We start from the raw sequence: 16,420 nt of genomic DNA on the forward strand, positions 1-16,420 counted from the left end.
TAATGGTCAATGCATCCAGCCCCATCCCTCAGCTTATTACCGAAATAGTGGCTACGAGAACGCTTTGTTATTGTTTCAAATTCAGATTGCCCCTTTAGGGGAGACGGACCCAAAAAAGAATCAGAATTGGAATGACTTGTGTAATGCTGATTTGAATTAATATTCTTATGCTAGTTTGTCTGATTATATTGTGCTGATTTGATTAGCTTTACTGTGTACGTTATGTTGTTTCTATTTAAATCACAACTACTGATTAATTTGTCATTGTAAAAGCCAGGGACATTTTTCCTCCAATGCCAAAGATACCAGAAGCTGACAAAGTATATTTTATTACTTTCAAGATACACATCTTTCTCTTTAGGAGACACAAAGGCAATACAAGACTCCACAGTTCTGTTATCTCCTTTTACCACAGTACATTTTCCCATGTACCTTTTTAATCTCGTCATAATTTACCCTGCATTGTATTTACAAACTATACAACACATTCCTATTCATGAGCATGACCTTGGACTGTTCTCAATTGAGGTAGTTCATGGCACAGCCTGCATTAAGCAGTGAGAAAAACAGGTGTTTCTCCTGGGGTGTTTTGGGGAGATGCAGAATGCTCCAGAAGTGAATGATCCTCTCTGATCCTCTGGCTCTCTAGTGAAGATCAGCTGATGGCAGCTGGGGATCTCTGTTCTGGCAGCCTGCTCTCTTGCTACAGAGAGGATCAAATAAAGACTGGCCGTCCAGTTGGGACTGTCTTACACAGCCGTATCATTGCTGAAGCACTTTGTGTTGACAAACAGTGATAACACACATTGACTTTTACGAGCATCATGCTGGAACTGGAGCCAGGCCTGATCATGAATCAGAGCCAGAGCTCAATACAATCCACTTCTTAGGCCTAAACTTAGGCTCTTAATGTGAATTGTAATGCTTTCAATCTGCCCTCGTGTTCTGCTGGCTTTGGTGCAAAAAAAGTTAACTTGTTACAGTGTTCATTGAGTGAGATTTGGTGCTTTATGATTCCCAAAAGAGATCTGCCATAGCCACTATCAGTAGAGCCAGACTGCACCAGCCTATAGCTACATGAGCTCTGTCAATTGTGTGATGCGCCCTAGTGACACTCCCAACTGTTGTGACACTAATTCACCCAGTGTAAGAAGGATACAGACATAATGTCACTTAATGTGGACCAAGTCGTTTAGGGTTTCTAAGCCATTTCATAAAATAGGTCTGAAATATGGCCATACCACGTATAACCAAATACTTAAAGCTCATATATATATATATATATATATATATATATATATATATATATATATATATATATATATATATATGAGTGGACTGAAAAAACGGACAGTATATCTAAACAACCCTGCACAAGGAGACCAGCAGTCCTCTTTGACCTTGGGCCTGTTCCTGTCGGCAAATTCTATCAAGCTAATGAGATATGTCACATACAATCAACATAGAAACCCCCTAAAACCAACCTATTCCACAACAGTGAGCTAAAGACAGTGCCCAAGTGTGACAGCGCTTTATTTTTAAAGATCCCAGAACCTTGCTAATAGTTGCTACAGGGCCTGCAGCTCGTCCTTGCTTTAAAGGACAAAATGTAGGTGTTGGCTGCATGATTCAGAACCTTCAGCGGTAGTGTGTGGAGAAAGAAAGCCAGGAAAGACTTCTTGTTGAAAAGACTGCGGAGAAGGAGAGGAGAGAGGCTTTCTGCTCTCTGTGTGTGTTTAACATAAACACTGCTATCACCATGTAAGCTGCTTTGGGGCTGTGGTTGAGTGACATCACTGGGGCGTCTGGCCTGGCTGCATGTCACCACCCTGAAGGAGCTGACGTGTTGGGAGGATGACCAAAAGCACTCTCTGACGGATGAAACGAACACACCGGACAGCCTGACACAAGGACGACGTGCTACTAGTGTGGGTGTCCTGACAGGACTGAACAGTGGGGACTGCATTTATTTGTGCCTCTCTCTTACTGCTGGAATGCATAATGCACACATCTATTGGAATGCACACATCTATTGGAAACACCTTGACTTAGAAAAATACAAGGCCCCATGTCATGCTCAATCTGAGAAAGACTGATTGTGTACAGGATTGCACTTGTTAGTCCAGATGTCCTATTCATGTGACAAAACACACACACGCATTCAAAATTTGACAACATGCCAATTGTTTTATCCAGACATATTGTACATGAATTCCCTTAGGCCTCAAGAGTTACCAAGATCAATTACTTTGCATTGTCTTTTGAAATATGGTGCTTTTGTTCGGAATCAATGTAAATGAATGCTGCTGCATCAGACAATAAATTAGATAGTCACGTCACTCATTCCTCAATATTCTAGCCACACCTTTAGGCAGGAGGCAAACAATGCACTCACATTGATGGATGTATGCCACACAATAGAGAGACAGTAGTCTAGACTGACAAGCATAGAATACCCAAACAATGGGAGCAGACCAGGGGCTTAAGGCGGCACAATATCTTTGCCTGTAATGGAATTACACTGAGACTCTTTGGACAATGACTATTTTGAACACTTTACACAGTAAATACAAATCTAAAAAATATTTACTGGAAAAAATGTGCACAACCAAAGTTTGGTTACAGAATTATGGTCAAATCTCCCTCAGTTTGTATCTGGACAGTTCTTAATGTAAATGTGTTTTTTTTAAACGTTCTGTGGAAATAGTTAAAAGTAGTCGTTGTGCGTAAAGTGCATGGTTTGTTAAAGTTTTGAATCAAAGTTTTTTTGTTTGGTATACATTTTAAAGTGAAAATCTGAGTCTGAGCTTAATTCCGTTACCATGGAATTGCCCATACGCACTGGAGAGGACAACAACATTTAGCCTTTGATTCCCACATACTCTTCTGTCCAACTGCCCACACTGAGGTCCGTGCCATATCTAGTGGTCACTGCGCTCCCCCGCGGGACAACACCACAGGCTCCTGATTAAGCATGCTGCTCCTATCAGATCACATTGTCATTTTATACAAACAAGCAATGTCTTGTCACAGTTTATGGAGTATGGCTATCATCTGGATACCTGCTACTCCCCTTGATATTGTAATCTAAGCATTACAGAGCCTAACCACAGGAGAACATATGTCCTACAGCTGCTAAATACTTTCAATCCCCTCCTACTTAAAAAGATTCTTAACAACTGCACTTCCCCTTCTGCATTACCCCAGAGTTAATAGCACATATTCACAATTCTTAACTGCAGAGAATAACCAGTTTAGTTATGATGTAATGAATAATAGATTAACCCTTTGACGCGTGCGGTCAGATGTTTGTGATCATTGTTGAATGGTCCCTGCGGCGTGCCGTCGCAAATACGTGATTGGAACAGTAGCAACAGAACGTATGATGCAACAAACATGTGTAACCAGCATTCTTGTCTGAAAAGCATCTAAACAATGTTTTCTACTGATGAGAAATAAAAGTCTTCACAACTTTAGTCCTCAGTTTGATCTTTTAATGCAAAAGATAAATGCAAACTTCATCATCCAAACATCACATGGAACACATCCACAGCCAAACTTATTCCATAAACAAGTCTAAATAGCAGGTTGCGCTGACAAAAAATGAAACATAATTTAGCGACCTCACAGCTAGACTTGTTTACAACGCATCACATCTCTGGTGAGCACAAGGGAGAAATTTAATATTATTTAGAAAAGAGATATGTGCCAGCTATGCTTAACGGCAGCTAAATTCTTTATGATGGCAGCCATGTTTGCTTATATTTGACAAGCGAAAATGCCCTAATCCCAGAATGCCATTCACTATAAGAGGCAAATAAACAAAGTCAAAGTCAATATGGCTGCGCCCATTGCCTTAAAAATATGAACTGAGTTTGGCCCCTTTCTAGCATATTACAAATCTTCGATGTACTTGTTACAGTGCATACAAGAACCGGAGCACATGACTTGACAAGTAGTTTACCGTTTTTGACAAATCACAAAGCAAATAAAATGTTATCACCTCACAGATCATCACCCCAAATACAAGTATACTGCTTAGTCTAACTGTCATGCCCTGATCTGTTTCACCTGTCCTTGTGCTTGGCTCCACCCCTCTCCAGGTGTCACCCATCTGCCCCATTATCCCCTGTGTATTTATACTTGTGTTTATGTTGCCAGTTCGTCTTGATTGTTCAAGTCTACCAGCGGATTGTCTCAGCTCCTGGTTGTCCCTAGTCTCTCTTTTTTTTTTGTGTCTTGTTTTTTCTTTAACGTTTGCCTGTCCTGACTTTGTACCTGACCACTGCCTGTCTCTGATCCTGCCTGTCGTCTTGTACTTTTGCTCCACCTCTGGATTACCAACCTCTGCCTGACCTGAGCCTGCCTGCCATCCTGGCCTCTGCTCTGGATTATTGACCCCTGCCTGCCTTGACCTATCGTTTGTCTGCCCCGGTGGTTACAATAAACAGTGTTACTTCAGTCTGGAGGTATTTGTGGCGGTGGTGAGAGGTTTTTGAGGCTCCGGTGTCCAGGAGAGAGGCTGCCCGGAGGTTACTCCAGCTTCGGCAGGACTCCCTCAGTCTGCCACACTGTGGTGGAGTTCCGTTCGCTGTTAACGGAGGGTACCTGGAACTCGGAAGCGCTGTTCGTCACGTTCCTGCACGGGTTATCGACGGGGGTAAAGGACGAGCTTGCAGCCCGGAAACTACCGACGGGTCTCAACTCACTCATCACCTTAACCATCTAGATCAATAGATGGTTATGGGAACGTAGGAGGGAGAAGAGGTCTGATTGCGGTTCCAATCGCTCACTCAAGGATCCCACCTTGCATCTGATGAACTACAGAAGACCCAGAGAGAATCTGAGATTACCTGAGTAAATCCAAGAGCCTCCGAAGACTGCCGAGTTGCCTCTTCTCGAGCCGATGCAGGGCTAGGCTGCCTCCAGGAGGTTGGGAGGCCAATATGAGTATAATGAACGTTACCCTGGCGTCCGAGCTGGGCATCCCCAATCAACCCCCCTCCATTCCCCTGGGTGTTAGAGCGCTAGACGGGCGCTCTATAGGCCGGGTCACCCACCAGACCATCCCCGTCAACCTACAAGTGTTGGGGAACCACAGTGAGACGATCCAATTCCTGCTGGTTGAGTCTCTGCAGGTTCCTGTGGTATTGGGAATCTCTTGGCTCCAGCGACACAATCCCTCCATTGACTGGGCTACTGGTGCCATCGTGGGCTGGAGCCTGTCCTGCCACACTCATTGCCTGAAGTTAGCTCTGCCTGCCTGGGGCTTGGAAATTTGCCCCGGTTCTCTTCGCCTGCTCCGCAAAGTACCAGGATTTCCGGGAGGGGATCAGCAAGGCCCGGGCCACTTAGCTTCCACAGCCCTGACCGGTATCCAAGAAGGTCAAGCCTGAGGTGCTGGTATGCCGCTATAGTGCCGCGGCTACTACCCCAGAAGCCGAGACCCCCCCGCTCCAAGATCATTAGCCCCTCTGCTGTTTTTCCTCTGTTGCCCTGTACTCTCTATTTTTCCTACCTATTTTGTGTCTAGAGTTAAAACCATGTCTGACTGCCCCTTGTCTCCTGTTTCCAGGCCCACTCTTCTCCCTTGTCTCATCGATGGCTGACCAGCTTACATGGTGAGATGCCTCCTGAAGGTTCGACCTCGGGGCAGGGGATTCCAGTACCTGGTTGACTGGGAGGGTTATGGCCCGGAGGAAAGGTGCTGGGTCTCCGCTAGGAACATCCTGGACCCAGGCATCTGAGTTCCAGCGCCGGCACCCCGCTCAACCAGGTATGTGCCCAGATGGTGTCACTAGAGTGGGGGGGAGGTTACTGTCATGCCCTGATCGGTTTTGCTTGTCTCCACCCCCCTCCAGGTGTCGCCCATTATCCCTTGTGCATTTATACCTGTGTGTTCTGTATGTTGCCAGTTTGTCTTTTTTGTTCAAGCCTACCAGCGTTTTGTCTCAGCTCCTGTTTTTCTCTAGTCTCTCTTTTCCTCATCCTTCGTTTTTTTTTTACCTCTGCCTGTACCTGTCCGTCTGAGCCTGCCTGCTGTCCTGTACCTTGTCCTCTGCTCTGGATTATTGACCCCCTGCCTGCTTTGACCTGTCGCTTGCCTGCCCCAGTGGTTACAATAAACATTGTTACTTCAGTCTGCACTTGGGTCTTACCTTGATTCCTGATACTAAACGTGGTGCGAAAATGGGCATAAAACCATTTTAGGGGGATTTGTTGGGTTTTCAAGTCAATGGGGGGGGTAGAAATGGAGAAGGGTATCATGGGGGGAAATTATGCAGGAAATATTACTATGATGGGGGATTTATCGATAAATGGGGTTCAAACACAGGAAGTTTATACACTAAATCAAATTTAAACCCTTGGAAAGGAGGGTCTGAGCTGGCAACCCTGAGCTACCAGTTACAATCTGAAGCTGTGTTTAAAACAACTGGGAACTCGGAAATCGCAGACAACTGGGAATTAGCGCCGACTGGGAAACCGATCATCCAACCCGGAATTCCAACTTCTTCTTGAGCTCTGGCTTTCCGACCTGAAGATCACTGACGTCATGATTCTTCCAAGTTCCCAGTTGTCTTGACAGCACCATAAGTTAGTCGAATGAACTATCCCTTCACCTTGTTTTTTTTCTAACATCTTTTGTCTGACAGACCCTAAAGTGAACCAGAATGCATTGTATGATGTCAACAAACATGGCACCACACATAGCTGGACAATAGCTTAGCATAAGCTCATAATCAGTACATCCTTAAGTATTTTACATATGTGTCTATTACAATCTATGCAAGAATCGGAATGCATGATTTGTCACCAGAACTTGAAGAAATTTGAATAAAACACAATACATTATTCCCCATACATGCATACATACATACATACGGTATGCAACAGTAGAAAGGACAACACGATATACAGAAAATAAGGAACTTACTTTGATAGTTATGCACACATTATTTGTAAGGAAAACAATGAAGGCAATGCGGCCGCCAGCCAAAAAATGTGCCTGGGGGAAAAAGTTAGTACAAGGTCTGTTCTGACTAGATGAACACTGTCTTCATACTTAATTGGGGAAACGCTTGGGCTCTCCTCAAAGAAGTTTGTCTGCCTCAAACAAAAATTGTCCGCAACAGTGAAATGGCCTACATATGTGAAGTAATGAGGCGGAACACACCTCAATTCAAACTGTTGTAAGAAAATGTAATTTGTTAGAAAATAATTTGAAATTGACAAGTTGAAACAGCCTATAGATAACTAGCAAGTAGCGTACCTTGGTTTGAGGGCAGTGTGGGTTAACTGTCTTGTTGCATAACAATCACATTTTGGAACAGTGAGTGCATTCTGACATCACGTGCATTAAAAAAAACTCACGCTGGGGCGACCGTTAGAGATGTTTGGAACTTGCGCATGAAAAGGTTAAATGGGTTCATTGAGGCAGGGGCCCGCTAAACAATTCACATAGCAGGCACAAGCTCCTTGGAGACACCAACGTCACTTAGGTAACAATTTCTTGCTATATCAAAGTAATCACACAGGATTAGTTCTGTATTACACATGGACCTTTAACATGATCGTCTTTCCAGCTATGACTTTTCACCACTGTCATGAGGGGAAACTGGTGTGTACTGTAAATATGCTGTTCACCTCTTCCACCAAACACACATACTGTAGGTTACAGCTCAGTTATCCCTATAGTCGAAAGTATTGGCTTCAACATAGTGATAGCACTAAACCATGTACAGTACCAGTCAAAAGTTTGGACACACCTATTCTTTTAATGTTTTTTCTTTATTTTTACTATTTTCTATACTGTAGAATAATAGTGAAGACATCAACACTTTGAAATAACACATATGGAATCATGTAGTAACCAAAAAAGTGTTAAACAAATCAAAATATATTTTATATGTGAGATTCTTCAAAGTAGCCACCCTGTGCCTTGATGACAGCTTTGCAAGGTGCCTTGCAAAAGTATTCACCCCCTTGGTGTTTTTCATATTTTGTTGCATTAAAACCTGTAATTTAAACATAGTTTTACTTGGATTTCATGGACATACACAAAATAGTCCAAATTTGTGAAGTGAAATGAAAAAAATTACTTGTTTAAAAAAATTCCTAAAAAAATAAAACGGAAAAGTGCATATGTGCATATGTATTCACCCCCTTTGCTATTAAGCTCCTAAATATGATCTGGTGCAACTAATTACCTTCGGCAGTCACATAATTAGTTAAATAAAGTCCGCCTGTGTGCAATCTAAGTGTCACATGATCTGTCACATAATCTCAGTATATATACACCTGTTCTGAAAGGCCCCAGAGTCTGCAACACCACTAAGCAAGGGGCACCACCAAGCAAGCGGCACTATGTAGACCAAGGAGCTCTCCAAACAGGTCAGGATAAGTTTGTGGAGAAGTACAGATCAGGGTTGGGTTATAAAAAAATATCAGAAACTTTGAACATCCCATGGAGCACCATTAAATCCATTATTAAAAAATGGAAAGAATATGGCACCACAACAAACCTGCCAAGAGAGGGCCGCCCACCAAATCTCACGGACCAGGCAAGGAGGGCATTAATCAGAGAGGCAACAAAGAGACCAAACATATCCCTGAAGAAGCTGCAAAGCTCCACAGTGGAGATTGGAATATCTGTCCATAGGACCACTTTAAACCGTACACTCCACAGAGGTGGGCTTTACGGAAGAGTGGCCAGAAAAAATAAGCAAACATGTTTGGTGTTCGCCAAAAGGCATGTGGGAGACTACCCAAACATATGGAAGAATGTACTCTGGACAGATGAGACTAAAATTGCATTTGGCCATCAAGGAAAACGCTATGTCTGGCGCCACCCCAACACCTCTCATCACCCCGAGAACAACATCTCTACAGTGAAGCATGGTGGTGTCAGCATCAAGCTGTGGGGATATTTTTCATCGGCGGGGACTGGGAAACTGGTCAGAATTGAAGGAATGATGGATGGCGCTAAATACAGGGAAATTATTGAGGGAAACCTGTTTGTCTTCCAGAGATTTGAGACTATGATGAGATGAGACTAAAATTGCATTTGGCCATCAAGGAAAACGCTATGTCTGGCGCCACCCCAACACCTCTCATCACCCCGAGAACAACATCTCTACAGTGAAGCATGGTGGTGTCAGCATCAAGCTGTGGGGATATTTTTCATCGGCAGGGACTGGGAAACTGGTCAGAATTGAAGGAATGATGGATGGCGCTAAATACAGGGAAATTATTGAGGGAAACCTGTTTGTCTTCCAGAGATTTGAGACTGGGACATAGCTTCACCTTTCAGCAGGACAATGACCTTAAGTGTAATGCTAAAGCAACACTCGGGTGGTTTAAGGGGAAAAATTGAAATGTCTTGGAATGGCCTAGGCAAAGCCCAGACCTCAATCCAATTGACAATCTGTGGAATCTGTGATTGCTGTACACAAGCGGAACCCATCCAACTTGAAAGAGTTGAAGCAGTTTTGCCTTGAAGAATGGGCAAAACTCCCAGTGGCTAGATGTGCCAAGCTTATAGAGACATACCCCAAGAGACTTGCAGCTGTAATTGCTGCAAAAGGTGGCTCTACAAAGTATTGACTTTGCGGGGGTGAATAGTAATGCACGCTCAAGTTTCAGTTTTTTTGTCTTATTTCTTGTTTGTTTCACATAAAAAAATATTTTGAATCTTCAAAGTGGTAGGCATGGTGTGTAAATCAAATGATACAACCACCCCCCCAAAAAAACAGTTTGTAAGGCAACAAAATAGGAAAAATGCTAAGGGGGTGAATACTTTCGCAAGCCACGGTACGTACACTTTCAGTCATGAAATAGTGAACCAAAAGGTTAAATAAATGTTTTATTAGTTTTATGGATGATTTTTGTAGAAGCGAGAGGTCACCAGGAAGTGACATTTCAAAGACCTCTCACACTTTCCTTCTGTGGCTGTGCAGACAAAATGGAAAAAAACGTTATGATGTTTCTGTCGCTTAATTTGTCATGTTGTTAAAGGTTCGTAATGTGCAAAAGTACAATGTAAGTCTTAAAATAGTAAGATAGATACCATTGTTAACTAAATGTTTTATGAGTTTTGTGATGATTTTGTAATGTTTATTGACCAAGTTGGAAAACGTGTTGACATTTCCAGGGGCTTAGCTAGCTTCCAGCTAGCTACATTAGTGAATAAGGGGAAAATGCTAGCTATCTTTACCACCCTGTGTAAGTATGTTTTACTCACTAAATTTGTTATTGCGAGCTACGAGTCTGAAATGGGGAATTGAATTTCAATGCAGTGAATATTTGTTGAAAGTCAAACTGAAAAAATGTCAATAGTAGGATTTTTCGGCGATCTCCTCAGCCAATGTTTTATGTGCTACATCTGGAAAATTGATATAAAATGTTTATATTTCCTTTACAATTATGTGTTGTGTCCCTTTTCTTTTTAAATTCTTCATAAATCCTTTATGAATGGGAAAATATAAATAAAATTACATTGACTGTATAGAATTCATATATAGATGTTTAATGTTGGTGTTATAGAGCAGTGGCAAACTGTACAATTGATTAATATTAAGTGCTTAGCTATAAATGCTTTATAAATGGGAACATAGATTTTACTTTACCTTGACTGCATATATACTGAACAAAAATATAAACGCAACATGCAAGAATTTCAAAGATTTTACTGAGTTACAGTTCATATAAGGAAATCAGTCAATTGAAATGAATTAATTATGATTGGGAATACAGATATGCATCGCAAAACACCAGTCTCAACGTCAACAGTGAAGAGGTGACTGTGATGGTGGCCTTCTAGACAGAGTTGCAAAGAAAAAGCCATATCTCAGACTGGCCAATAAAAATAAAATATTAAGATTGGGCAAAAGAACACAGACACTGGACAGAGGAACTCTGCCTAGAAGGCCAGCATCACGGAGTCGCCTCTTCACTGTTGACGTTGAGACTGGTGTTTTGCGGGTACTACTATGCCAGTTGAGGACTTGTGAGGTGTCTGTTTCTCAAACTAGACAATCTAATGTACTTTGTCCTCTTGCTCAGTTGTGCACCGGGGCCTCCCGCTCCTCTTTCTATTCTGATTAGAGACAGTTTGCGCTGTTCTGTGAAGGGAGTAGTACACAGCATGGTACGAGATCTTCAGTTTCTTGGCAATTTCTCGCATGGAATAGCCTTCATTTCTCAGAACAAGAATAGACTGATGAGTTTCAGAAGAAAGTTCTTTGTTTTCTGGCCATTTTGAGCCTGTAATCGAACCCACAAATGCTGATGCTCCAGATACCCAACTAGTCTAAAGAAGGCAGGTTTTATTGCTTCTTTAATCTAATCAGAACAACACTTTTCAGCTGTACTAACATGCTTGCAAAAGGCGTATTCTAATGATCAATTAGCCTTTTAAAATGATAAACTTAGATTCGCTAACACAACGTGCCATTGGAACACAGGAGTGATTTTTGCTGATAATGAGCCTCTGTACGCCTATGTAGATATTCCATTAAAAATCTGCTGTTTCCAGCTACAATAGTCATTTACAACATTAACGATGTCTACACTGTATTTCTGATCAATTTTGTGGCCGGCTGGAGGTCATTTTGCAGGGCTCTGGCAGTGCACCTCCTTGCACTAAGGCGGAGGTACCGGTCCTGCTGCTGGGTTGTTTCCCTCCTACGGCCTCCTCCACGTCTCCTGATGTACTGGCCTGTCTCCTGGAAGGGCCTCCATGCCCTGGACACTACGCTGACAGACACAGCGAACCGTTTTGCCACAGTTCGCATTGATGTGCCATCCTGGATGAACTGCACTACCTGAGCCACTTGTGTGGGTTGTAGACTCCGTCTCATGCTATCACTAGAGTGAGAGCACCGCCAGCATTCAAAAGTGACCAAAACATCAGCCAGGAAGCATAGGAACTGAGAAGTGGTCTGTGGTCACCACCTGCAGAATCACTCATGTTTTGGGGGGTGTCTTGCTAATTGCCTATAATTTCCACCTTTTATCTATTCCATTTGCACAACAGCATGTGAAATTTATTGTCAATTAGTGTTGCTTCCTAAGTGGACAATTTGATTTCACAGAAGTGTGATTGACTTGGAGTTACATTGTGTTGTTTAAGTGTTCCCTTTATTTTTTTGAGCAGTGTATATCTAGTCATTGAAATTGGTTTTCTCAACCTTTTCACTGGAAAACCAGTCTTTTGAATAAACAGCACTTGGTTTTACTGGACTAGAATACACTGTAACCATCACCACTTATTTTGTCTATGCCCCAACATTGCCCTTGGGGCATATGACTTCAACCTATACACTTGTGGTGGTTAGCTTTAGGTGGTCAGACAGTAAATATCAAGTATTTATAGAAATGTTTGAATACCTTACAGGTCTTTAAGACCAGGCTGAAATGCCATTTTTGCATCGAACTATCAATTTTGAGATTTGTTGGTATTTTGGTCCGTTCATATTAGTATTATCAAAAAAGAAACATAAAAATGTCACATTTAGAATTTTAAAATGTAGATAGATCAATCATTTCAAAGCTCGCTACATTGAATTACATATACTTTAAAAGCCCATTTCATACAGCATGTTACGAACTAGACTATATTTACCTATTTACTTTGAAGAGACAGTGATTTGATCTAAATCGGTGTTTGGCATTTGGTAGTCTTATTTCAGTGTACTTGTCTTTAACTGCAATTTTCCGAAACTCAGACTCTTCCCACACGGCAATTTATTTTTCTCAGCTTCAGAAGAATCTGCATTCACCACATTTCACATTTTGTGTGGTTATGCTTAGCTATATTATCCAGACCTGCCCAGAGGGAATTGTTAATATGTTGTACATTTTTTGTTCTAGATAACATTTTCTTTGGAAAAATGAGCCAAAAATGCATAAAAATATGAAAAGTATTTATCCACAATCTGCTCTGGACATGTCCTGGAGTTTATAACAAAATGTAACCAAAATATTTAGGCCGACTTCATTCAAGTTTCCAGAAAAAAAACATGTTGCAAATATGCGCATTTCTAGTTAGATATTGGCAAATTCTATTTCCCCAGAATCAGATGAACCCATGGATACCATTTTAATGACTCATGATACCATTTTGATGACTGCATCCAATATGAAGGTAGATCTAGTTTTGTGTCCCAATGCTAACTAGCGTTAGCGCAATGACAGCATGCTAGCAGTTAACATAGAGTCCCAGTTATTGTGGTGAAGCTAGTTAGCAATTGCGCTAACGTTTGTTAGCAACTTCCTTCAAACTGCACGCAGAGACATAACATTTTTATCCACAAGTTCATCTGACTCTGGGGAGTTGCCAAAATCCTGAAATATCCCTTTAAGACATGTAGCTATATGGGACACCTTAGGTCGTGTGTGGCACAAGAGACTGTCAAGAGTCCACTAACTCCATTTACCATTAGTGTCCGAGCTTTCTACAAGGTGAGTGATACTGTGCTGCCTCGGAAAAGCAGGCAGCTGTGTCTGCACTTCCTGAGACCCTGTCTGTAGATGAGTTTGAACGTGTTTGTGATGCATGCAGACACATTAGCCTGAATAACCTCAATGCATTCCGCATTAATCCTTCACCATGGTAGGCATCAAGTGGTTTCTCTGAGTTATTGGTAGCCTAGTTAATGGTTCTAATAGAATAATTGGATGTTATTATTATTCTACTATACAGTTATTATTGTAACTGTTATTGTGGCTCTCCATGTCTTGCCATTCCTCTCACTCACCCTGGGCAATTCAATTATGTTTTTTTATGATGATGGTTGCTAGATTATGGCAACATAGCCATCTGTCTAAAGTAAATCTGACAGTATCATAATGATGACAAAAGGGTTTCCTACTAATGGTTTGCTTTCTTTAAAAATATCCTTGCATTCCCAAGACACTATAGTGTACTTAAGACAAAATCATTATTGGCCCCCATTGAGAATGCCTGGGGGAGCACAGTCAGAATGGGAGTCAGTCGGGCTGAGGACGTCCATAACAATAGAGTGACCCGACCGTGAAATCCATCAATAGGTTGTCTCCTATCTTATACAGCCAAGTATCAGTATGACGTTGATCATGACTAAGATCAATTGTGCTACCTGAAGAAAAGATGTAATTTACAGTGCATAACCTACATCGTCTACGTCTTTTTAAACGCACAATACATAATCTAGATAGTCCAGTCTATTTAAATGTATAGTACAGAATCAAGATAGTCCAGTCTATTTAAATGTACAATACATACACGTAACCTAGATAGCCCAGTTTATTTACATGTGCAGTACATAATCTAGATAGACATTGACTATTTAAATCAACTGATAAAAACACCGCTTCCCCTTCCTAAAGCAAATCCAGATGTCCTGAACAGCTCACACTAATGTCTAGAATCAGGAAGCATTGATAGGAACAATACGGAATCACTGATCTCTTATAACAAGAGCCCTGAACACAAAGCCACTGTCTAGTAGTCCAATGCCTTTTATGTAGACAGGGCTGAGGTTAACATTCTTGGAAGTTTGAGGAAACTTAGGAAGACAGCCTGAATTTCTTTTATTATAGGATACTCAATTGAGTAGGTTGTGTATTTTTCAGATAATTTGCTTCTCATATTTTGTAAATTAGGGTTCCCTGATAGTGCTGTTGCACATCATTTCCCCCTGATACAGCTCAACTCCCCCTGTTGGTTGACACATTTCATGACTGAAATGATTAATAAAAGAACATCTCTCAGTAGTTTCTGGCGCCATTAATGCCCATTATTCTCCAACTGTTGGGCAGCTTCCTTAGACAAAATGAAAGACAAAAAAAGTAGTTGCATGATGCCAACATATGGTGCATTAAAATGTTTTAATCTATCAGAACACTGCAGATTTATGGAGGCATGTGTGCCTAGGTAGGATCCTTTCCTACCTCCAAAATCAAAATGTTAGAATTTAGAAGGAGTGAATGACATTATCTTTGACATTTGTTAAAGCAACAGATGTTAATGCAATCCAGACAGCATTTGAACACCCGCGAACACTAACTGTCATCAAAGTGGGAACACTGCAATTACATGTACTCTTCATTCGGGGGATAAAAGCTCAAACTTACATGCATATGTCATAGCAAAGCTACTTGCGGTGTCGACCATGTCCACTTGTGGTACCAGTCTGGGGATATCCTGGTGATGGGAGAGTGCAAAATGAAAAACCTCATTTTCATGGGAGCCCTTTGGGAACAATCCCCCTGTTAGCAAGACAAAGACAATCATTGAAGACATGGTTGAAAGTAGGTTCACATCAACTGTCATCATTCAACGAACATTTGAACGTAATTACAGAATTTGACGTATCATGCAACTTTGGAAATACGCAGCCGTTTAGATATCAAACTAACAGGATGCAGTGGTGATATAATAAGCATTGCGTGTTGATAATACTCACCTATATTGATATTACTTGGGAAACTTGACCCATAGCAAAACCCAACACAAAAACTGACAAAGACCAAGGTAAAGCTTCGCTGCATATTTCCTTTTGCATTGGCGACGAACAAAGAGACAAATTCCAAAAGGTCTGCTTCTGTTCCTCACAAGGCTCTGTCAGTTCACTGACTCACAATGCATCCATAGTTGTAATAGACAAACTGAATTTGCAGAATGTATTGCAGCCTGGTCTCATAGCAGCGTCAGAATCGCGCTCTCCCTATGCACTCTCTTTCGCTGACTCTGCTGTGCACGCAGACCTAAGAAGAATAACCATGCCAAAAAACGAACCGACCGAGAGCCCTACCTACATTAGATATAGTCTGCGGAGCTTCAATTATTATATCAGTATGAAATGGGAGGGAACGATGGTTTTATCATTCTCGCACAGTATTCACACACTCTGAAAATGACGCGTAAATAAATTGGCACAGCACTGGGAATGCCCAAATCCCTTGCCCAGACTGTACCACCTTTGTAACTGTTAAAGTAGTGCAGTTGCCAATACGTTTATGGCATAATGATCGTGCATGCAGCTCTTTACCTGTCTATTTTTGGTAATAAAGTGTAACCTAAATGGATTAGTTAATAACGATATTTATGTACACAAGTATAGTAAAAAATATTGACACTTTATTAGGTTATTGCAGATAATAAAATGTATAGCCCATTCAACTGCTCTGTCACATAATAGCATATAGGACAAAGTGTTTAAATTCTGCTGCTGGAGCAGAAATAAGAAAACAAGACGTCGGATTTGTCTTCACTGGCAACCGAGATCAACTCTGCGCGCACTATTCAAGGACGTCGGAAAAGAATGGGCGCCGTAGAATGCTGCGTGATTGCCTGATTGGCCTGATAATAACCTCATTACAGCCTTGTTTGAACCCACGACTGATCTCTTGTCTGGAGCCTTGTGACTTTGGATCGTGG

The 16,420-nt window shown here is 41.6% G+C and overlaps 1 protein-coding gene across 5 annotated transcripts in view; it reads right to left on the minus strand.

The window, feature by feature from the left end:
- Positions 1 to 15,934, minus strand: part of LOC129821989 (glutamate receptor 1-like) — an 82,656-nt gene extending 66,722 nt beyond the window's left edge. For 2 of the 5 annotated variants that reach the window (XM_055879807.1, XM_055879798.1), the window contains exons 1-2: positions 15,447 to 15,932; positions 15,115 to 15,249 (exon numbers count right to left, since the gene is read on the minus strand). In XM_055879807.1, coding sequence (XP_055735782.1) covers positions 15,115 to 15,249; positions 15,447 to 15,531 — 220 coding nt within the window. In that variant the 5' untranslated portion in view covers positions 15,532 to 15,932. Of the gene's footprint in view, positions 1 to 15,114; positions 15,250 to 15,446 lie in introns of all 5 variants that reach the window. The other 3 variants (XM_055879835.1, XM_055879815.1, XM_055879826.1) reach the window with 2 other exon arrangements.
- Between the last annotated feature and the right edge of the window lie 486 nt (positions 15,935 to 16,420).

This window comes from Salvelinus fontinalis, chromosome 2 (assembly GCF_029448725.1).
Source record: "Salvelinus fontinalis isolate EN_2023a chromosome 2, ASM2944872v1, whole genome shotgun sequence".
In the NCBI taxonomy this organism is placed as follows: domain Eukaryota; kingdom Metazoa; phylum Chordata; class Actinopteri; order Salmoniformes; family Salmonidae; genus Salvelinus; species Salvelinus fontinalis.